General features: G+C 38.0%; 2 protein-coding genes across 3 annotated transcripts in view; both read left to right on the top strand.

Moving 5' to 3' along the window:
• LOC123679138 (zwei Ig domain protein zig-8-like) overlaps positions 1-25,072 on the top strand; it is a 520,657-nt gene that overhangs the window by 432,991 nt on the left and 62,594 nt on the right. The window lies entirely within an intron of this gene.
• LOC123679076 lies at positions 16,822-18,477 on the top strand. Its single transcript, XM_045616451.1, has one exon. The coding sequence runs from the start codon at positions 16,880-16,882 to the stop codon at positions 18,281-18,283; it is 1,404 nt and encodes a 467-aa protein (XP_045472407.1). The 5' UTR covers positions 16,822-16,879; the 3' UTR covers positions 18,284-18,477.

Genomic DNA, 25,072 nt, shown 5'->3' on the forward strand with positions numbered 1-25,072 from the left:
CTTTCCCATATGCTCCAGCAATGCCCACTTGGCCATACCAAGCGGATGAACAGACACAATTTTGTCGTGAAGAGGATCGTCGATGCAGTTCGAAAGAAGGGATGGGAAGTTGTCGAGGAGCCTCACATCTGGGACACTAGAGGCAGGCTCAACAAGCCTGATATGGTCTGCACTAAAGGTACGGATGTGATAGTTGCAGACGTGGGGGTGTCATGGGAGGCCCCTTGGTCGCTCTCTGAAACATATCATCTGGAGAGAGCGAGATATGATCAGCCAGAGCTGTTGGAGGTGGTGGCGGCAAGGAATCCTGGCAGGAGCATCCGAGTCCTACCCTTCATCATCGGAGCAAGGGGGTTTTGGTGCCGAGAAAGCAGTGCTCTTCTGCAAGCCCTCTCAATAGACACTACGCAAATTAGAAGGGGCCTCGTGATGACAGCTCTTCGAGGAGGATGGTCCATCCACAAAGATGTCAGTCGCAGAGCGTGGGATAAGCATTTTATTTTTTGCTACCTCCGGCAAGATCCACAGAGCGTAATCGATCTTCTGTGCGTGTTGCATGTGTTCGTGTTCGGGGTTATGGTATTTTCCGCTCTAAGTGTGTGAGAGTGAACGGTTGAGCGTTATCAGAGACAATTTTTGATTTTCACTTATAACATTGTTCACTGCCTACATTCCATTTGTTACCTTGTGATATATACTTATATGTACCATTGAATTGTGCCCTATATACACTTGCACTATTTGTAATTCACAATGTTCATCGCAACAATGGAAGTGAGACAGTAGAAAAACCCTCTGAAAAAACACTCCGGGTTTTACTTAGGCGAAGAAATTTGTGGTGCTTTCTCCGTGATATACCAGGAAACTTCTGAAGCTACCACGAGCAGAGCTTCGGGTGTATGGGGGGACTGCTGACAGGACACTGTCAGTGCAAATACTTTTTGTACACCATGGGTAAGTCAGCAGATGAGATCGGCAGGCTCTGTGGAAAGGAAGTAGAAACAGCCAAATGTGCAAATGTCCGGGTCCTACTGGCCTAAGAACCCCTTATATGAGAATGTCAGTTCTGGATACTCACGAAGTCATATCCAAGGCTTCTAAGGTTTCGTTAAGCGTATCGACGGTCTCCCTAGGTTTGTATGAATAGGTAGGTATGCTTAAGAACAAAAGATGAAATTGGTCGCAGTTCCCGAAAGGCTAACAGAGCCGCAACAACCCCGATTCAGTGAATAATAATACATAAAATTTATCGTATATCGATTTCACACTTCACAGAATTTGGAGATAATCTTAATTCTCGAAAAGAATATCATTAAATGGTGAATATAACTGGCGCCGGTGTATTCAGGTCTGGCACCGAATGCTCACTATCGTTAGGCAGCTGTCTAAGTGTCTTTCGGGAAGAAAATTATGGGGAAACCTAGTAAGAAACTACAAGAAATGTGATATATCAATTCTTATAGTCTGACTGCAATCGAAGCATTGAGCTTCCTAAACCTCCTCACTGAATTCCTTACAAGTCATTGTTGCCTCAGAATGCACCTTATGAGAATGGGTCTAGCAGAAAACAATGAAACCTAAATAAGGCAAATGAGAAACTTTTATATGTTTCATACCTTATAAGTCTCGTCATTTTTTAATATTCGAAATATCAGCAATTATTCATAATCTTTTCCTGACTTCACATCATTCAACTTTTCAACTTCATGATGTATGTGGGTCTACCAATCGAACACCCCCATAAAATCATCAGCCACTGCTGCCAACAGATAACGAACATTTCTACTTCAGGCTCCCCCTGACAGGTAGATAACCATTCCTCAAACGGACCGGATAGACTAATGATGACATTTCAATTAATATTTCCATTAATAATTCAGTCGATCCCTTTGTAGGACTCGAACACAATAACCACAATCTGCTCTTTCGGATCGGCAGCCTGAGCCACCTCGATCCACCTAAACTCCGACGACAACGGCCAGAGTCGAACAGTTTGTGAAATATTAATTTCGGATCTCATAAAACGGGCCCGGGTTGCCGCAGTTCGAACTTAGTTGCTCAAAAGGGAACGAGGCAGTGGTCAGAGGAGACTTTAGGTTCAACTGGAATAGATTGCTGCGGAGATATCGGGGCCAGTAAAGCGGAGTTCCGAGGATGTAATTTATTCGACGACGAGGCTGAGGATCTTTCAAATTCTCGGCAGCCGATGACGGGAACGACGGTTGAGATATGGCTGCGGATGTCATGATGACTTGCCGACTTTAAGGTTAGGATTGGTGGCGGTTTCGAGATTAGTGGAGGTGGATTTCTGGTAGTTTTATCACAGTTTGTGGATTTATATTCTGGTTAGGAGATTTAGTGTGTTTCCTCAAAAGTTAGGGGACCAATTAAACATCTACCAACCCTCAATAAAGTTTACTATATTTGTTGATTTTAAGTGTTCAACGCAGAGGTGTTGGTTCGAAAAATAAAAACTATTTACTCTATCAATCACTAGCGCAGATAGGAGGGAAAGGGCTTGAGGCTCTTCTTTCAAAACATACCTACCAACAATTCAGGGAAAGTTTGTCAATGAAAAGAGCATGATGTCTGCAATGGATTTTCGTTTATAAGAATCTATTATTGCTTCGATCGGCAACCTGAACATGGAAAGAATGGTTTAACGTACGTACTATTTCAACTTCTGTATCTCAAGGAAGTACTTCTTGTAATTTTCAATCCCAAGAGAGGTTTCTGTTGTTCCAATCCCACGGGAGGTGCGAGAATCCCGACACAATTCACGCCGTTAAATTAAATTCTAAATCTCAAATTAAACTAGTAATGACTGAAATCTAAAACAAGTTACGTATCTTTCCTGAAGTTTCGATAATTATTGATAATCTTTCAGGAAATTCTGTTGTGTTCTTCTCTTTCCTTCTCTAGATACGCTCATCCGCATCCCTACCAATATCATACGATGAATTGACAAATTACCGCGTCTTTGCCAATTCCAGTATCGCAACATGCTGTGTTGAATGTTTATTACGATTTTGAGTATTACATATCCTATGTATAGGAACATCTGAAAGAATGTCGCCTTATTCGTTCGATGTTCAGCCCAATGTTGAACCTATGATAGTATTCATAAGGTTATAATGTAGATGTTCAATAATTCAATATAGAACAACGAGTCATGGATTTGTTGCGTATTTTTCTATTGAAATTTTTGATATTGTTATGTCCTAGATATGTATCGTTACATCTGATTTTTTTAATTCGATGCTCCGTTCATCTATCTTCACCAAAATGTGAAATTAATATCGGGGTATCCAATTCTTATTACCTAACCAGAAGTCCGATGAAGAGGATATAAACTTTTGTTTAAAAGCAAGATACTGAGAAAATGTGATATTTTTTATCAGAAATTCAGCTATTTGAACGAATACCTAAAGTGTTCAGTAAATGTAAATTGTGTATCAATTGGAGTAAACTGCCAAAAAGGAAATGTGTAGGTTCACCAGATATTCTTCATTTCTCCCTACTTTCTTTTTCAATGTGATTGATTGTCATATACTGAACGTCCTCGTCAAAAAACCAGCCCCATCGTATTCGAATTTTCGCAATTTTCAGTTCATTGGGGTCATCATGTTTAATTAATCTTCATTTTGGGCATATGAAAAAGTTTGAGGTCATGCAAATTGGCATTTGCTCGGCACTGTGTTTGCAGATGAACAAACCCCCGAATTCCTCATTCACTCTAATGATTTTTCAAATGTTCAAATTTCTCATTATCTCCCAGAATACTGTAGCTGTTAATTCTCCCTTTTAAAGTTCCACAAATTGTTTTTCCCAGTATTTGCTCATCACCCTGATTAATTATTTCTTAGTTCATTCGTGGAAAAATATCGCTTGGAAAAAAATACCAATTCAGGGTTATTCGGTGATTTTAATTAGAGAAGATGCAAAAAACCTTTGTGATTCCGACGGAAAATAGAAATAAAACCTTCTTGGTTGAAAGAGTTATAACTTCAACCTCAAGTTTGATATACACACTCTAGTTTTTTTTTTAAATTCATCAGTCAAAACTCTCGAAAAAAAAAACATCTTACGGAGAAATGGTTGAAATATAAGGTTCATGGTTTTGAGGGAGTTCACTTATGCCTGAAACTTGTCCTTTTCATTCCTTTTTAGAGGAGGTATGGGGGTAAACTTTAAAATTTCAAATGTAAACCCCTATTTCGTATTGCAGATTAGTATTCTTCAGCAAAAAATATGAAAGTTTTGTTCGAACAATATTTTATGATTGGTCTTCTGTATTTCAGTTTGAATTTTCCGTTCCATTGATCACTCACATGAAGCGGACGTTTTCTGCTGAACCTTTTTTTTTAAGTACATTAACTGCTATAAATTATTGAAAAATGGCGAAATCATTCGTTCTTTGTTCAAAATACTTTGTTATTATTTTCATTATTATGTATCATTTGAATGAAGATTATTTGGAATCTTTCTCAAGCCGTCTATGTTTATGCACAGAACGTTTTCCATGTCAGCTCGTGACAAATTATATACTTAAAACTTAGTTGACTTGATTTCAGATATTTATTGCTCAACTTGATATCAAGCTACTTGATATTACTTCAGCTTGATACGTACTAGTCGCACGGCTTACATTTTTTCAAGCACGTTCGCGCTTAAACAAAATAATCATTTTCAAAGGATAAATAGGTGAGTTTGACATCGATCTCCTAAGTTTATTCGAGAAATCTTCTGTGAATCATATGAATGAAATGGCTTTGCGTCATGAAATAGACGAATTCATGACTGAACCACATGTTAACATTCCAGATTATATTTTACAAGGGTGGACGAGACGTTTTTCCAAACTTGGCTAAAATGATCAAAAATTCTGTATCAACGCCAGCATCTTCAGCTCCTATTGAAAGACAATTTTCCAGAGCTACTCTGACTATTACGAAAAGCCCCAAGAGATTAGACGAAAAATCCATGAGGTGCCTCTTGTGTCTAGATTCTAGATGAAAAATGATGTTATCAAATAGTAATTGGATGTTTCTCAATATTAAGAAACTTTCTTTTTTTATATTTCATATTTCCTTGTTTCATAGTGATTCTGTTTGTGTTTTCAATTTAAAATGGATGTAATTTTTGGTTCGTCTATACTATACAATAAGTTTCATAAATAATCGACTTGATATTGAAAAACTTCTACTTGACTTGAATTTGACTTGATTTTAAGTCAAGACTTGAATTTGACTTGATAACAAGTCAAGTAGCTTGAAGCCATGAATCTCTAGGATGTACTTACATCCCTCAATAAAATATAATCAGTGATATCTAATCAATAATAGTGCTTGAAGGTATTTCAATATTAAGAAACTAAATTTTTATATTGTGTTTTTTGTGTTTCCATTTTGAAACACATGGTTGATATTTGTTGTCCTTGTATAGAATAAGTTTTATAAATGGAAGTTTTTTCTGCAAGGTTCCTCCTCATTTCATCATTTTTTCATTGATGTGCCCACGACACAGTAAAACTTGTGTAGTTCACAAAATCAAGTAGCTTGTTAGAATGTACTTGATTTTTCAAGTACTTGATATATGAATACTTGACTTAAACATTACTCAAACTCAACTTGATTTCTTGAAAATCAAGTCAAGCATTGAATTTCTAATAACAATGAAAAAGTTTTCACTTATTTATATTCCATAGAACTCAAATTTTGTATCTCTAAGCAAAAAAACGCTCAGATATCCACCAATCGATTTTTCATATCCCCCTTCAGACAAAATTGAAAAAAAAATCGAGCTATCAACGTCGAAAAGTTAATGCCCCCAGAACAAATTCCGACCGATTCCCCCAAAAAAAAAAAAATATCCATTACATGTAAAACAGAGATCGAACCCGGGGAAGCAGACAGGAAAGCCAATAATCCCGCAGGACTTATCTCCTCCCGGCTCGAGGAACATCCAGACACATTCTTCCCAACACCAAAAAATTAAAGTATTATCTTCGCGAAAGAAAGCGGCCAGAAAATCAATTTACAACCCCGTGATCGAACCCGAATGGAAACGCGGGTAGACTGGGCCTAATCCCTGACAATTTCGGATTAGACCCGTCCGGCAGAGAGTCGGCATCCGATATAGAAAAATTTTGGCGCATTGGAGCTGTCAAGTAAATCTTGTTACTGGGGGCTTTCGGTTTTGAGAAATAACGCCCCTTCCTGCGCGTTCCCATTTTCTTTTTGTGTTCTGCATGTATTATCGGGACGCCTTGTTTATTTATTGGCCGATGCGAACGTTTATTTGGCCTTGTTATTTTTCATAAATACCCGGAGTCTCGAGGCGGATGACATATCGGGTTTTTTCCGGTCGATGAGTGCTTTTATTTCCGACTCCATTAAAAAAAAATGGATTTGTGTTATTCTATCGGACGCTTTTTTTTCGGTTCATCATTTTCGATGATGAATATTTGGAGAGGGATGTGATTTTGGAATATTTATTATCAACATATTAAAAATCGAATATTTATTTATTGATCATGAATATTACTTTTTCCCTTCCGTCATTTTTCGTGAAATAATACAGATTCTTTTGAATTGCATACTGGGTGATGTTACAACCTATAATTTCTTTAATTTGATCATTTACCTACTATATTAGAAAATACTGTATGAGAATATCGAATCATATCTTTTTTCTATAGCTTATGTTAAAATACTGTTATAGCAACTCTTTTGAATAAATCAAGTATCACTACAACTATCCCTAGTGATAAAGCAACACAGTAGCGATTTTTTGCAATTTTCTTTGAAATTTCATTTTTCCCGGAATTTGAAGCTTTTCTATAAAAGAAAATGCACACGACGATAAATTCGCATTATCTTCTCGAGTGTGATTAGCGTCTCGACTGACGTCTCAACCCTAAAAGGCACTCTCAAAGATAAAGTACAAATTTATTGTCTTGTACAATAAAGGGTGTTTTTTAGAGCTATAGAACTTTAAATTGCAATGAAACAACGATGGATTATTCGATTGACATGAATTGTATTTATCCGCAAGATAATCTTGTGGCATTACATTTTAAATATGATTTCTGGCATATGACCGCCACGGCTGGCTCGGATGTAGTCCAATCTGGACGTCCAATTTTCGATTACTTTTTCCAACATTTGTGGCCGTATATCGGCAATAACACGGCGAATGTTGTCTTCCAAATGGTCAAGGGTTTGTGGCTTATCCGCATAGACCAATGACTTCATATAGCCCCACAGAAAGTAGTCTAGCAGTGTTAAATCACAAGATCTTGGAGGCCAATTTACAGGTCCAAAACGTGAAATTAGGCGGTCACCAAACGTGTCTTTCGATAAATCGATTGTGGCACGAGCTGTGTGACATGTTGCGCCGTCTTGTTGGAACCACAGCTCCTGGACATCATGGTTGTTCAATTCAGGAATGAAAAAATTAGTAATTATGGCTCTATACCAATCACCATTGACTGTAACGTTCTGGCCATCATCGGTTTTGAAGAAGTACGGACCAATGATTCCACCAGCCCATAAAGCGCACCCTAACAGTCAGTTTTTCTGTATGTAACGGTGTTTCGACATACACTTGAGGATTAGCTTCACTCCAAATGCGGCAGTTTTTTTTGTTGACGTAGCCATTCAGTCAGAAGTGCGCTTCATCGCTAAACAAAATAAAATGGACGTAGTGCGCAATACTTATTCCGCACAGAACCATTATTTTCGAAATAAAATTGCGCTATTTGCAAGCGTTGTTCAGGCATGAGTCTATTCATGCTGAATTGCCAAACCAAACTGAGAATAAATCATTTGACAGCTGTTAAATCGGTCGCCCTCTTGAACAGTAATGCCAACTTAAAGTTATATACCTCGAAAAAAAACACCCGTTAGATAACTATGTATTTTACTGAACTTTCTCACTTAGTGATAGTCTGCTATTATAAACCATTCTTGACAATAACTGTTTGTCAAATGAAGTTTAAAAATAATCATTGAAGATATCTAACAAGTATTGGTTCATAAACAAACAATTGAATAATTCTTATGAATGTAATGCATATTCAATTGTGGAGCAACCTGAATCATAATAAAATGAGGCCATAGACGTAAAAGCCCCACAGCTGATAAATAAATGAAATATCAGGATGTTTCATTGTTGCATTCGAATAATCAAACTGCCCCAACTGAAGTTCTCAGTTTTGAATTTCAATTGAAACCGAGCTGGAATGAATATCGTCCGGCCAAATGTTCATCAAAATTGATATCTTATTCATGGTATTGCCCGCTGAAATCTTCCCCAAACTCATTTATCCCCTTCATTGGGTAATTTCGGCCTGCTAAATATTCATTAGCACGCCTAAGGATCCCACCGTCCCACGTTGATTCGGAGATATTCCTTCGAGTTTGGACAACAAATGGCTATGTACAGATTGTTTTGGAAACTGTTAAGGTGTGGATCTTGTGTCAACAAATATCTGGGTTATTGTTGAGGAGGGTGAGATTGAAAACGTAAATAAATCGTGTTTAAGAAGGAGAGAGAGAGCATTGACAACTCTTCAAATTTTAATTTTTCAGCTCTCGTTGGCCAAACAGATCATCAATCATTTCTTCGTCTGTAATTTCCGAATTTTATGCCGGGATTAGTCAAAATGAGGTTCGACTCATTGATGACGATTCCGTCCTCAAATTCTATTTTGTTCATCCGTCCGGTTGATTACTTTTGATATGAAACTTTTTAAGGTAGGCAACCTAGAAAATTTTCAAGAAGAATTTGAATAAACATACCGAAAATCGCCTCAAAACCCTCAGAGATCAGATTTTGAATATATTTTGAATATTTCCGAGACAATAGATTGAATTGGGTTGGTGGAGATTTTGCTTGTGTTTATGGAATAACAATTCCACGCTTCGTACAGAATTTCGAATTTATAGCGTCGTTAAAACTACAGAATATTTAAATATCGAAAAAATATCAGGATAGCATGTACATGAAATCAGGAGCTTTTGGGCGCCTGTTCATTCATGCGCCAGTTATGTATCAAGCTCTCAAAAGTTCCTGACTTTTCAATGGTTTCCCCATTTTATTCAATAATTTCAATTCAAGTTCGGCGAGAAGTTCTCAAGCCATGTTCGTGTAGGTACGCCCTCTTCTAGGGCATAAGTGTTTCATCCTGAAATCGGACTCTTCAGTTAGGAAATCCAGCGATCTCTGTCTAAGACACACCCTCTCACAGCATCATGGAGAGATGACTCTGCTGCAACGCGGCGACCCCTATAATGCCGCCCATAACACCACCTCTTGAGCAGACAGAGTCTCTATAATAGTATATTATACAGGCATTTGGCCCTAATTAGTGTAATTTTCAAATTTTGAGCCGAGTATGATTTCAACTTCAAGTGAAATATTTTTATGATAACAGATTAAAGTTTAATTTGAAATTTAGTTTGTATATGTGATATAATCATTCGATTTTCATTTCAAATGTTAGGAGGATCATGTCATCAGAACTTTTCATCTAAGTCAATAAGTTCCTAGCCTAGCGCACAGTTGGGAACGCTAGTGCCATGCCACTTCTTTTCTCCTGAATACAAATCTTCGAAAGATGCGTTTCAAAATTTCGGAATATATCGTTATAGACTTCAAAAGAATGTTTCTTGAATGTTCTAATGAAAACAAAAAAAATATTGAAAAGTTAGCATCATCTGGCAAGGTTTTGGCATTCTTATTTTAGGACATGTGTGATATGTCATTCATCGATTATCTTGATGGATAGTAAATATAACATGTCATTATTCGATTGTGTGAGTGTATAAATTAAGAAAAAACGTCTTCAAACGAAAAAGAAACTAATTCTCTTTCAAGACAATGATTTTTATCGCAAATCGATAAAAACCAGGGTCAAATTAAAAAAAAAATTGCGCTTTCAACTGTTTAACCACCCAGCTTATTCTTCATTTCTGGCCCCTAGTGATAACTGGCTGTTTTAAGACCACAAAAGTATGGTCTAAGGAGAGCAATTTTGTTCTAATGAAGATGTAATTGCCAAAGTTGAAGCTTATTTCGACAGCAAAGACAAATCGTTCTACAGAAGAGCTATTGAAAAGTTAAAGGAGCGTTGGGTCTGGAAGGTGACTAAGTTGACAAATAAAGTCGACTTTTCAAGTTTTTACTGGTAGGGCCCACAACCTATTCAGAGGAATATAAGGTGAGCAAATCGATTACAATAACATCATAACAAACGACGAGCGCTCAGAAGCTCCTGGCTTGAAGTCACTACTTCCTCGAATTTTCAGTCATCTAATCGATTCCATCATCTTAAATTTCACAAAACCGAATCCATCTCGAAACTAGTTGACAGTAGCAGCCTCTCTTCCGCAAACCGGAACTTGAGCGAGGCTCATCTATGACCTCAAGCTTGTCTAGTCGACGCCAACCCCTTGTTCACCGGTTAATTAGATTTAAATAATAGAGGACCTCGTCGAGTGTCGAATTCCTAAATTAGAACAGTTTACCCATCGTAACTTCATCGTTAATTAGTTGACGAGTCATCCAGTCGTCACCGTGGCCTCGGCTCTTTTGAATCTACGCGGATTCGATTCGTCAGATACAGTGAGCTATTTCGTCATCCGTGTTCCAATTACTTGCGGTATTCCGATTCATTACTTAGCGCCTTCTACTTAATTAGAAATTGCTGTTCCTTCGGATGCGGAAGGTATTTGGGCCCCTAAGCTGCTGTTATTCGGAATGGATTGCCGGGTTTATAAGATTTCGCGATCGGAATGATGGCGGATGGCATAATCGGGACGAGCGATAATGTTTCAACATCAATCATAGTCGAATGCAGATAATTCTATAGGGAGTTATTGCAGGAGTCGATTGATTGTTTTAGCTTGTTCTGTGGTTGTTCGTACCTCGATTGGGGAAGTTATGAGTTTCTTGTTATGTGGGTGTTTTAACATCATATGTATCACTTGTCATTCTCTTCTGTTCTTTGCCAGTTTCCTGCCTCTGGGTACGTAAGTCCTCTCTTGGTTAATTTGTTCTCATTCCATCTGTTTAACGTTCTCTCCTTCTTTGTATATTTGCCTCCAATACCTTTAACAGGTCTTCATTCAATTTTATTAGATATCCCTCACCAAATTCACAATGTATATCTTCACATCTTTACTTATGTGCTTGTTTTCATTCTGCCCTTCAATGTAATGTAATGCTTTTTCTGATATATTTTATTTTTCGACTTTCTATTGAGTTTCCAAGTCTCGCATCCAAAAGTTAAAATTGTTGGGTACCTATAAATACTTGAATACTGATTTGAATGCTAATTTTGGTTTGTCGAGGACACAAATATTTTATTCGTTGTTTGGAATTTATAGGCTTAATGCCTTTTCAATTATTATGTTTTTATCTACATCGATTTTTTTGGTAAAGTTTACTACAAGTACCATCGCATCCACCATTTAGTGACCGATTAAAAGAATAATAATCCCGATAATGAAATAGTTTCTTTCAATGCGGAAGGCTTTCGAAACTTAACTGTTCAACAGAGTTGGAGAGAAAAGGACGATAAAATAAAGGCTAGAATGTTCTTGATTTCCTAATGCTTCTTTCACCATGAACTTTAACTGCAGAAGCTCGAATCTGTACACCCAGATACAGATGAAGAGTTGTCATTCTAAAAAGAAATGTATGTTTCTGCCTTATCGTAGAAAGGTGGTTTCATCAGCAAAAATCACATCAGCATCTGCCGATACATTTGCCGACAAATCATTTTTGGCGAGTCTAGTCACTACACATTTATATAGACCTAGATCAGAAGAGCTCCCAGTATGGACTAAGGATTCAGGGCTTGGCTTGATTTTCAAGCTACTTGACTTGAGTTTGACCTGATTTCAAGTCAAATATTTATTTATCAACTACTTGAATCATATCAAGCTACTTGATTTTCAGCAGTTTCATCGTGTTGTGTCACATCAATAAAAAATTATGAAATGAGAAGGAACCTAGCTGAAAACATTTTTATATATTCAACTTATTGAATGAAAGAACCGAAAATAACAACTTTTTTCAAATAGCAACATAAATTTAATCACTATAAATCATAACAATAAATGAAAAATAGTAAAGAAGTAGAGTTTCTTAATATTGAGAAACGTACAGGCTTTGTTTGATTTCATAATTTACATCCAGGATCTAAGACACATGAGGCATTTTCTCTAAATTTGTCACCTAACCTTTATTGTGGGTTTTTGTAACTGAAAGAGCAGCTCTGGAAAATTGTCTTTCAACAGGAGCTGAAGATGCTGGCGTTAATAAGAAATTCTCGGTCATTTTGGCCAAGTTTAGAATGATATATCTGAAACTACCAAAATCTACCAAAAGATTTCATAGAAATGTGAAAAAACTAATAATAAAGTCACACAGGCTAATGCTTCAGTCTCTCGGCGCTCTAGAAATCTCCTTTTTTAATCTAAGCGCGCATGATATTGTAGAAATATATGTTGTGCGACGCGTGCATATCAAGCTCAAGTAATATCAAGTAGCTTGATATCAAGTCAAGCAATGAATTTCTAAAATCAAGTCAAGCTTTTTCAAGAGCTTGATTTTCAAGTCAAGTAGTTCGTTAAAATGTCAAGTTACTTGGATTGATGAATCCCTAGTATGGACCCCTGTGGGTCACCACCCTCTATTCTCAAAAACCGACCTGATTCCTACAACACACACTTCTTCCGTCATCTTCATCATAATCCTTCAAGCGTAACATCTATACTACCCCCTCCACCAATCCATTCAACCCCCGGACCTTGTCCGTCATGAATACAAACTGACCCTCCTCCACTCCCCTAAAACGCTAAAACGTAAAATCCTGTTACTAGAAAGGACAAAATAAACAGTCTTATTTCGCGGGACACCCTCCCTCCCTCTCCCAGCCTACTGAATATCGCAATTTCGGCGTTGCAGATGTACTATAAAATGATACATTCGACGTCGGGGGTAATGCGAAATCCGGTCGGACCCAGAGACCGATGCCCCGAGAAGCCCACCCCCGTAGTTTTTACGAGCTGCCAGCCTGTCCGTCGTTTCGGATACTAAAACCGGTAATAAAGGTGCTGCGTTATTTAGTTTTTATGCCCCGGCCAAACCGCCCCTTATGCATAACCCCGAATTCTGGACTAATTCGATTCCGAACGACGCAGACGTGTTGGACCAGAGCCTTTTTACCACCAGCCATCAGTCAATAGCAATCAAAGAAGGTTGCTTGCTGTCAGTGAACAAAAGCAATGTAAGTTATGCCTCTCCTCGGGGCATAGTATTGGTATTGAAGGAAACGAAAAAGCCGACTAACTTGCAAAAAGAGCATCAAGGTTTACAACTGTTGGTCCTGAGCTCTTTTGTGGGCTTGGAAAAGACCAATATAAAGTAGCAGTCTAACACTGAGAGTGGAACATTAGAAAACCCCATAGGAGGAACAAGACCTGTACCAGGAAGCTCTGAACCTACCATGAGTTGATCTTCGGGTACTGGTGGGACTGCTGACAGGACATTGTCGGTGCAGGCTCTGTGAAAAGGTCGAACACATAGTGTGCAAACGTCCGATAGTCAGTTCTGGATACTCACGTAGTAATAGCCAAGGCTCCAAAGGATATCATCGGTTTCGTTAACCGTATCAACAGCTTCCCATGATTTGTATGAATAGGTAGATCAATTTGGTCGCAGTTCCCGGAAGGCTTACAGAGCCAATAATAATGGAAAAGATTTCAGACGACGCCTATCGCTTCTGTCAATCAGCCAATAAAACATCTAAAAAATTGTGAAGCTATCTCTACGAATAGAATACAATACAATACAATAGAATACAATACTCGTGGTTATGGTAACCGAAAAATTAATGGATGTAGCTGAGGTTTATTGAAGGTATTCAAGTTTATTGAAACTTTGCTACTCGACTCGAAAACAGTGATGTGTAGCTCAATAGATCTTGAGGTCACAGTGTTTGCGAGGCTAACATGACCTCATCGCCTTTCCTTTCATCTAATTCAAATCCTACAAGCTACCATTCTGTCTGTCGTTTCATAAACTGAAACTGGTAATAAAGATGCTACATTATTTAGTTTTTATACAGACTAATTCGATTTCAAACGATGCAGACTAGTGGGTTATATTTTATGCGTTTTTCTTTTTAAAGGTGGTTAAGGGGAATCTCTTCGAGGAGGAAGCATTGAGGTTTTCTTTTCATTGAAAAAAAAAGAAGAAGGTTTTAGGTGAAGTAGATTCAAACATAGTTAAGTGGAAATTTGACCAGAGCCTTTTTGCGGTTTTTCAGCCAGCCACCCAGCCAGTCTATGGCAATCATAGGCCATCAATATTCAACAAGAACAAAAGAGGATAATTTCCAAAGAAAAAGAGCAGTAAAAGCCAAGGTCAGAGAAATTGTGGCTATATAACTTCAAGATTATATCCAGTTGTACCGAAAACGAAAAGAGGGATAAAAAATCAAAAAGAGACCAATAAAGAGAAAAAAGTTGGTTGATTGAAACTGATCGAACCTTGATACACAAGATTTTTAATTAATGAAGGAATAAAGGATAATAATCTTCTAAGAAATTGAAGTGCAGAACGTAAGGAAGAAAAGTTCACTTGCAGTCGGCTATCTCATTCAACGCTAAGGGGAACATTCACTCATCCCGTTAATTTGAAATATCAGAAGGATGAAACTCGGTCGTTCATCTGCGGTCCTCTGGACTTGGTCCTTGTGGTCCCACAGGTTCTAGGAATTTTCTCATCGCTTTTGCTTTACCTAGAGAATTGCTTTCTGCATTATTTCACATTTTTACTCAGCCGTAGTTCGTTGATAGTTCTCTTGAGAAATTTAACGACTATTTCCCTGGTTAAAATAATAATTGGGATAGTTCCTTTCAAAATCAGTAATTTCAACATAATTTCGATTAGAGTTTGACAGAAACGAAAGATTGACAAGATAAATAAATATTTAATTCAGAACCATCGATATTACTGCACAGATAAGAACTACACTTTTCAAGAATTATTTTTGGAACAAACGCAATTGGAATATGGAAATTTGCCAAAATCATATCGAAAAATGTTGTGAGGAATCTTTAATTTTGAAATCCTCAGATTGATACACGAAATGTGTTTATTTTCAGTGATCAAACTCCGCTAGACCACTCTGTTAAATAAAAGATACGACTGCTGAAACAAATAATGTTGACACCACGGTATAATAGAAGATGTTTGACATGAAAAATATAAAACGACTCATATCCAAGTCTCAATCAATTCCAGTTCAAATCCGCATCGTACAGAATTTCGCATTTTCTCTTGGAATGAGTGTATTTCGTAAAGTATTCAGCAATAGAAATTCGATTTGGCCACGTAAATTTTAAGAGCTATCCTGAAACGCTTTGAGTTTATAGGGCGTTCAATAAAAGAATTTGGGTTCTTTATATGCTAGCACTTTCCAATGTGTCCATCTCTACATCCTAATGTTAATCCAATTCGAAGGTAGAACTGAGAATTCTCTCACTGAATAGACTACTCGAGAAAAATATTAGATATATGGAAAAAATAGACACTCAGAGACATAAGAAGTAACACAGCCAGAAGGAATAGTTGACTTCACTGAGATAATTAGTTGGTTGTGTGGCAACAGAAAGCAATTAGACATAATGTCTATGTCTAGCCGCAATTGTAGTCACAATACTTAATATAAATATACCTGCATTAGTGCAACAATTGTCTTTCGTGGTACTTTGGCATACAACTTCCTCATTCATAGGGTTCTAAGAAAGATACAATAGAGAATATCTTTTTCCTATCCTAACTAGTGTACAGGCACCATGATACCATTGCGCAGTCATAAAACTCAGAGAATAAGAAAAGGAAGAAGAAATTCACGGTGTACAATCAGTAAAATATGATTTTATTTTTGTGAACCAAGTATAAAACTGGGAGAAAAGAGTTCAGTAAAGTAAGTAGAATATTCAAGGAGGTTTTCCAAGTGCTGTACCACAATAAAGTTCGCTTGTGTCGTCCATCAAAGTTTTAATAATCCCCACGAAAACGCGTTACCCTGAAGTTGATCAAAAGAAACATTTTTTTCGCGATGCAACACTCATTATATCTTTGAGCATACTAATAAATGAGTACCTTAACAATGATTTCAAAAATGTCTGCATCCATTTTGAAAATTGAAGGGCCAATTGAATAATCCTCACAGCAACGTAGCTATTATAATCTAGCAGTGTAGGTGAGCTTTTATTGAAACAAAAAGTTGCACGAATCGTACGTACGTAGACTCTTATTCACTCTGACAGGAATTCCGCTCTTCTCTGCAGGTTTCTACACCGATTTAATGACACTCATGGAAGCAATTATCTCTGTTATGAATTCCGAATATCACAATAATAAATCGTTACACGTGAGCCTAGGGTTTGTTTGAATGTGTTTTCTCCGAATGGTCTACATATATGCGCGACAGAATTATTTAGGACGTAATTTTTCTACGTTCATGTTGGCTCCAAAAACTTTTTGTCTTCAGGAAAACGAATTATTCAACTGGAACGGTGTGAACATGTGTTTCTATTCGAAATTTTGTTCAAAATAACCAAGACATTCTTCCTTTGAAACTGTCTGCCAGCCTTGATGTATTCGAAAAATAAATTTCAACATCTTATAAAGAGTAAATTTCTCATAATTCTTTATACGAATCTACGCTCCTATGTTCGTGGTTTCGACTCATGATCACTGAAATTCTTGAACACATTCGACACCAAACCACAGACTTTGACATTCAACCTGACTTCCAAACAAAACTTGACAACATGTCTTAATCAAACAGAATATGTCTAAAAATGTGGAGAACAAAACAGCCTCTAGATCCATCCTCAACAAGAACGAAGACCTTTCAAATTCCACCAGTGGAACAGAAAAATCCTCAAGCGAATCCACTCACTCTTTAAAATGCCCTTTCGTTCCTTACTCAAGAAGTTCCGCTAAATTAAGGATTGACTCGCTCAGTTCCTCCTCTGGATCATCTGTCCGATCGAAAGATCACCACTACATCACTCTGGTGCAACCCAGATCAGCTTCATGCTCTTTCAAACCCATCGAGTCTGATGAAGCAGTGGAACCGGAAGAGAACTTGGAATACACTGAGAAGCTGGGTAAAGAAATGGGTGTCAAGACGGCGTCTAGAAAAACCGATGAAGAGATGGTGGGTAGATGTTATTCCACCTCAGCGAACGAAATACCAATCGCAATATTGCCAATTGAAAAACCTTTGGAAGTAACAACAGCACAAAGACAGCAACGATCCTGTAACCTGAAGGATACCAATAAGGTGAAAATGCTGTCAGGACCAAGAATGACAACTTCAGATTCCTTCATTTCAATCAACAGGAAGTATCTCCAGGATAACGAGAGGAAGCTTCCTCCGACGGAAGCAGATGTGAAGTCTTGGGAAAATCCAAGTTCGTCCAGCAAACCTACACTAGTCTTGGTTCAAAACAAATCGAACGGAGAATCAGAACAGACGTCCACTATTACGCCAGTCAGCATCTTCGAAAACGACAAATATAAAACGTGCACCGATTCCAATTCTCACGAAGACGAAGTCTTAGACTCCATGAAATTCGCTAGGAAGAAATCGACGTCTGGAAAGGTTGACTTCAAGAAGGGTATAGAGTTGAAGAACAGTTCATTATTGTCCATACCCTCGACGGTATGCAGAATCTGCCACACTAATACGGTGAATGAGAGGCTGTTGTCCCCCTGTTATTGCAAGGGGAGTCTCGCTTACGTGCATTTATCCTGCTTGGAACGATGGCTGAACCAATCCAGTCGAAGTTATTGCGAACTCTGTCTCTACCAGTATAACGCAGTCGAGACCTTAAGATACGGATTCTTGGAAGGCATTAGACTGTGGGTTCGACACCCTCGCAACAGGAATCACGTGAGGTCCGACTGTCTAATCGCCTTCCTCTTGACCCTGGTGACTTTAGGGCTGGTGGTGATATGTTTTATCGGCATGGATTACTTCATGATCGAAGGCATCAAGTTGGGACTTTCCAGGATGTGGACGAAGAGCTTCATCGTGTCTTTTTTGGGTGTTATAATGATGGGTTATGTGGTCACCATGTATCTGATTGTGAAGGATCAGTTCGTGCCTTGGTATACGTGGTGGAAGAACACGCTGAATATCCGGCTTCTTTTGAGTCCTACGGTGATGCAGACGCAAAGGATATAATTGGGAAATTGTGGTTTTTTGCTGAGAGCAACGGGAGGTTAATCAGATGTTATGTTGAGTGTCGAGGTTAGGAAGTGTCAATTATAACGGATGATGCACTTGTGTTTATGTCCCAGAGTTTAGTCGTATGGTTTATTTACTATAATGTTGAACATTCAATATAAAACGATAATTGAATATAATCTAAGAAGATATTCATTTATTTTTCTGTGAAGGGGGGATGATTATTCAATTTTTGTCTCGAACGATAAGGATCAACTTACGGAGGTTAATTTTGTGGTCACATTCAATTCTGTCCGTTTGACCGGCCGTAAACACGACAATTTTTGAAAAACCTTAAGAATGCGTGGTTGAGTTGTTATTGAATCAATGAGATATCCGACTAGGGGTTCCGTGAATATGACTGTTAAAATCTTTTTTTTTTCCGATAATTTCAAAACGATCTGTTCGATCAAAATAATGGGTTGCATTTAGAATGATAAAACAATTTCCAATTGGAGAACTTGATCTTGATCATGTCATTATATACAAGTAAAAATTCAAGAGAAATTACAAATGAAATTACAGAATATTTCGTTATCACAAAACTGACTTCCTGTCAAATTAGATGAATTTTTGATATGTTATAGTCCAATTCATTCCCAACAAAAAGTTTAATATGCAGAAGTTTTTCTATAGGTTAGTTTTGAGGCTAGAGGCCCCTGAAAACTGTCATTTGATCTCCATTATTGAACCATACAAAACGTTATGCTGGATAATCATCAATTTTCTGAGTAATCTACATAAACAGTCATTAATATAAGATACTAACGGGTGTTTTTTTTCGAGGTATATAACTTTAAGTTGGCATTACTGTTCAAGATGGCAACCGATTTAACAGTGATTTATTCTCAATTTGGTTTGGCAATTCATCATGAATAGACTCACGCCTGAACATCGCTTGCAAATAGTGCAATTTTATTTCGAAAATAATCGTTCTGTGCGGAATACGTATCGCGCACTACGTCCATTTTATTTTGTTTAGCGATGAAGCGCACTTCTGGTTGAAGGGCTACGTGAACAAACAGAACTGCCGCATTTGGAGTGAAGCTAATCCTCAAGTGTGTGTCGAAACACCGTTACATCCAGAAAAACTGACTGTTTGGTGCGATTTATGAGCTGGTGGAATCATTGGTCCGTACTTCTTCAAAAACGATGATGGCCAGAACTTTACAGTCAATGGTGATCGGTATAGAGCCATGATTACTAACTTTTTCATTCCTGAATTGAACAACCATGATGTCCAGGGGCTGTGGTTTCAACAAGACGGCGCAACATGTCACACAGCTCGTGCCACAATCGATTTATTGAAAGACACGTTTGGTGACCGCCTAATTTCACGTTTTGGACCTGTGAATTGGCCTCCAAGATCTTGTGATTTAACACCGCTAGACTACTTTTTGTGGGGCTATGTAAAGTCAGTGGTCTATGCGGATAAGCCACAAACCCTTGACCATTTGGAAGACAACATTCGCCGTGTTATTGCCGATATACGGCCACAAATGTCGAAAATTGGACGTCCAGATTGGACTACATCCGAGCCAACCGTGGCGGTCATATGCCAGAAATCATATTTGAAATGTAATGCCACAAGATCATCTTGCGGATAAATAAAATTCATGTCAATCGAATAATCCATCGTTGTTTTATTGCAATTTGAAGTTCTAAGCTCTAAAAAAAAAACTCCCTTTTTGTTTACCTATATATGTTCTATATAACGCCAAAATTATCGGACTAAAATCTAGACCACCATGTAAATCGAAGACAAAGATTTATATTCAAATACGAAAATATTCAAAGCGCCAGAATGGTGATCGTTATCTCCAAGAACAGCAATATTCGCCGTAGAAATAGCTACTTTGTAACTCATGAAAGATAATTCCGAGAATATATACGACGAGGGGTACCAGTAATAAAGTCCAATTATCATCAAATTCCAGAATTGAAATTCAACTTCTCTCCACATAAATCAGTCAAATTTGCACCAGGGGATTATAAAGTTATTCTCGTTTCCGTCGGCCGAAGCGGCAGCGTGGCATTAACATATTCTTCGTGACCATTTTCTCCGGCAAATTCGAATCGGGGAAACTATTTGGATTCTCGCTTTTCGCTACTTCAAAAGTTTAATTAACATCGCCCAATCTGTCACCGAGGCCGTAGATCTCCGGTTGTAGACGGAGAATTTTGTCTCAATCGGGAAATTTTCTTCCACGGGCGTATCGTTATTTCACTTCTGAATTCTTTCTTCAGCTCCATATTGCATAAATTCTATAGTTTTCGTTCAATATACTAAAATTTTGCATTGGGAGGACTTAAACTGGGGATCTCTGAAGCCCTACAAACTGAGACTCTAGCTGTCTATAGGCGCGCTCAAAGGTATCTAAAGGAACCTCAAAGGGGCGCATATTCATATCACTACAAGGCAGCCAGGTCCCTGGAATCGCAAACCCAGGGGCTCTTCTGACTTGAGAGTGTCATAATAACATAAAGCAACTGTCTAGAGGCAACAAAGTAACTCTACTATGAGTACCGGGGCATTGTGGTATCGAAGGAAATGAAGGACCAAATGAACTTTCGAAAAGGGCTTCACTGAATATTCAAATGTTACACAATCTGATGATTCGACAAGCTTCTTGATGTAAGGCTACTATTCTTTCCCGGTCAAACTGAGGAATTGATTAACTTCGATTACACCTGTTTTTTTCCCGAACAAGAAACATTACATTCACATAGTGAAGATTCCACACACAAAAATTGTCATGTTACATTCTACAAGTTGAGAGTTGATAGGGGGAGTCAAGACTTTTGACAATGTGTGTATGTTGGACCTTAGCCTTTTTGTGGGCTTGGAAAAGACCATTGGAAATCAGTGGTCCAACAATGAGAATTGGATACTAGAATAACACTCTGGAAAAACACTCCGGGTCTTGCTCAGGCAAAGAAATTTGTGATGCTTCCACCGACCTATAACAGAAATCTTCTGAAGCTACCACGAACAGAGATTCGGGTAGTGGTGGGACTGCTGACAGGACACTGTCGGTGCAAAATTCTTTTGTACCGCATGGGTGAGTCATCAGATGAGATATGCAGGCTCTGTGAAAAGGAGATAGAAACAGTTGAGCACAAAACTTGGACATGCAATAAGATTGGGTAGAGAGAATCAGACAGCAGAACTGAGCAGGCGAATAAGACTGACATGGAAAGCTTTTGGAAAACTGAAATATATATTCAAGAACAGCAACATCCCCATAAATAGGAAAAAAAGAGTTTTTGATGCCTGAATACTGCCAGTGGTGACATATGGCCTTGAAACAATGGCACTCACAAAAAGTCTACAACCAAATTGAGGTTAATGCAGAGAGCTATAGAACGCGCGATGCTCGGGTTGAGTTTGAAAGATAAGGTGAGAAACGAAGAAATAAGACAAAGAACAAAGGTCGTAGATATAATACAGCGCGTGGCATATCTGAAATGGCAATGGGTGGAACACGTGGCTCGTCAAGATCCTAACAGGTGGACGAATAAGCTAACACACTGGCGACCAAGATAGATAAAACGTAGTGTAGGAAGACCGCAACGGAGTTGGTTAGACGACATTAAGGCTCGAGCGGGAATGGATGGCATCGGGTGGCACAGAACAGAGTGGAGGCTTACGTCCAGGAGTGGATGAAGAATGGCTGAGGAAGAAGAAGAAGAGCACAAAACAGGTATGCAAATGGTCCGGGGTTAATTGGCCTTAAAACCACTCATATGGGAAGGTTTGAAGTGGATATTCACGAGCTAACAGCCAAAGCTCCTAAAGATGTTTTCGATTTCGTTAACATTATTGACGGCATCTTTAGATCTGTACAAATCGGTAGGGTTAAGAACAAAAGATCCATGTGGTCACAATTCCTGGAAGGCTGATCGAGCTGGAACCACCCTGATTCAAAATAATAATATTAACACTAACATTATGCTCCTATTGCCTGTTGGATATCCTAGTAACCCTCAACATTAAAAGCATAGTTATTCAGTTGTTGAGCACCTAATTCAAATTAATTTATATTTCCTAGTCCTACTTCTACTTTTCAGAGAATATGATTTGTCAGATATATTAGAACTACTTCAAACTAAATATTAGTTTATTCTTGAAAACAATTGTTGCCTCAATATAAAAGAGAGAATCACTTACTTGAAGTCAGTAGCTTTTGGTGTTCTTTCATATTGCAGGTTCGGCTCAGTTAAAAAGATGTAGGCTGTTAAAGTATAAAAATATATCCTCGCCAATCCATAAAACTTTACGGAATTGGCAGAAAAAAAAACAGATGAGTCACTATTGATCTGAATTTCAAGCTTTATACAAAAGTCTGTGTTGGGTTTATAAAATGAAAAATTCAAGCATAATCACGAAAAAAAGTTAAGAAAAAAGCACTCAGTTCAGAGCATGAATGACGAGCGCTCAAAAGCTCCCGATGTCACGTTAATGTTTCTCTCTTTTCACGATCATTCGAAGGACCATTTCTCTCTGCATGTCTCGAATAAAATCCCAGAAAATAAGACCTATCATTCTCAATTAATACTACTACGTCGCTCTACATCAAGTTTGCGCCTCAATCGTCTCCATTGAAACTTGGCCGATATGGGAAAAGTTTCATTCGGCTGTTTCGCTCGACGGAAAAAGGAAAATTAGATATTACCGTTGCATTGTAGCCAAACGGTAGTCGGAAGTGTTTGGCGCCAAAAACTTTCGCTCGAGATTAGGATCGGAAAAGTTGACTGTCAAATAGCTATTTGATGGCTTCCGTCGAAAATCACTTATTGGCATCCAGTCTGCAGCACAATTTCGGCGCACTCAAAGTTTCCGAACTAATATTTCGACTTCCTCAATCTGGCTACGAGGAGGTATTGAGTGTGGACCGAAAGAAATGGCGAAAGTTAGGTGACGAGTGTGAAGACTGTGAAGTTGGTTGGATTGGTTATGATTCAGTTCTATTTCAGATGGCGTTATTAACGCATCAAGTATAAAAAACGATGCAAATTTCAATATGATCCAAAAAGTAAAACATTTTATTGCCGCTTATATTTATTGAATAGACAAAAATTGTTTAGTGGAATTGCATTTTGACTCCTTCAGGTGAGTATGGTAACTGCAAATTTCACACTATGGTTTAATATTATACTTTCTAGTAGAACAACTCTTAATGATGAAAATAGAGGTTGAAAAAATGTGCAAAACACATACGTTAAATCTGTAACTGTTGAGTACTTGTTGGATCATGCACCAATTGAACCCTTGGAGACTATTGTATGAAGGATTTTAAGATGTTATTTGTTATAATGTTGATTAGTAGCGTTTATGTTCATAAAATGATTAAAAATTTCAATAAGTCAGAATTACTTTATAAAATTAAATACTTCAATTCTCAAGTCTATTAATTTGCATAAGATCCAAAAATACAATCAATTACAGAGAAGATGTTCGACATCTCATTTAGATCCACATAGGCGTACAACAACGCCGTGTTTCTATTCTAGACTTTATTGCGAGAAACTGGTTATGTATTTATGATTCAACGTATTGTCCATTTCTAGCCACTATTTTCTCCCATCTTTCGTGCAGCGTACGAATCCCGCGTTGAAAAAACTGGTCATTTTTTGAAGCGATCCACTAATCAATCCAATTTTTTATTTCTGCATAAGACCGGAAGTGCTAGTCAGCCAGGCCGTGCACCATTGACCGAAACAAGTGATAGTCCGAGGCAATAACGTCTAGAGAATATGGCGAGTGGGGAAGGACTTCCCAATTCAACATTTCCAAGTATTTCTTGACCAATTTCGCAACATGGGTTCGAGCATTGCCATGCAGTAAAATCACGTTATCATGTCTCTCGTTGTATTGCGGCCGTTTGTCTTCCAATGCTCTGCTCAAATGCATCAATTGAGTTCGATAACGAGCACAACTCATAATACACTACGAAAACCGGTCCCATCAAATACTGAGCATCACCTTGTAACTGTGAATATTCGGTTTGGCCATCGAAGTGGAAGCAGGGCCAGGATATCCCAAGGATTTTCTGCGCTTGGGTTTATCGTAATGAACCCATTTTTCGTCTCCAGTCACAATGCGATGCAACCTTCCATCTTTGCCTTGCAAGCAGCTGTTCAAAGTTGTACACCTAATATAATAGATCAATAATAATAATATCGCTCGGACTTTACACTAGAGTTGAAAATGGTGTATATTATTTCATTTATGTATCAATGGTTGTAGTTCAAAAGAAATCGAAAGAGCATTAAGACCCCTAAATCAACCACAAGAAAACAAGGCTCTACAAATAATTTCCAACGGAAGGGCATTGCTTGACATTCATCACCACAACATAGGAAAAGTTCTCAAAAGACTTAACATAGAACCTTTTCAAAAACCATCACAATAACTGGGACGCGTATTAAGAAATTCTAAAGATAAATCTCTTCTATAAAAACACCGTTCTCATTCAGCTATCTAACCTCTATCCTAAATCAATTATCATCATCTTTGTGAACAAGATGTCCGACTGACAATCGAGTGCGGTCAGAAACTGTTCCAGGGCTGGGCAAAATATTCAACGTATCAAACGCTATCCTCAACGATTTATAACAGTGAAAATAAGCCCCTTCCATTATTAGGAATCTCTCGATTATTCTAACTTTTCAACTGTTCCTTGGAACTTTGAATCACCAAGAGTTCTCTGTAGTAGGTGACAACTAAAACATCTCAATTAGGAC

Source organism: Harmonia axyridis, chromosome 1 (assembly GCF_914767665.1).
Source record: "Harmonia axyridis chromosome 1, icHarAxyr1.1, whole genome shotgun sequence".
NCBI lineage: Eukaryota > Metazoa > Arthropoda > Insecta > Coleoptera > Coccinellidae > Harmonia > Harmonia axyridis.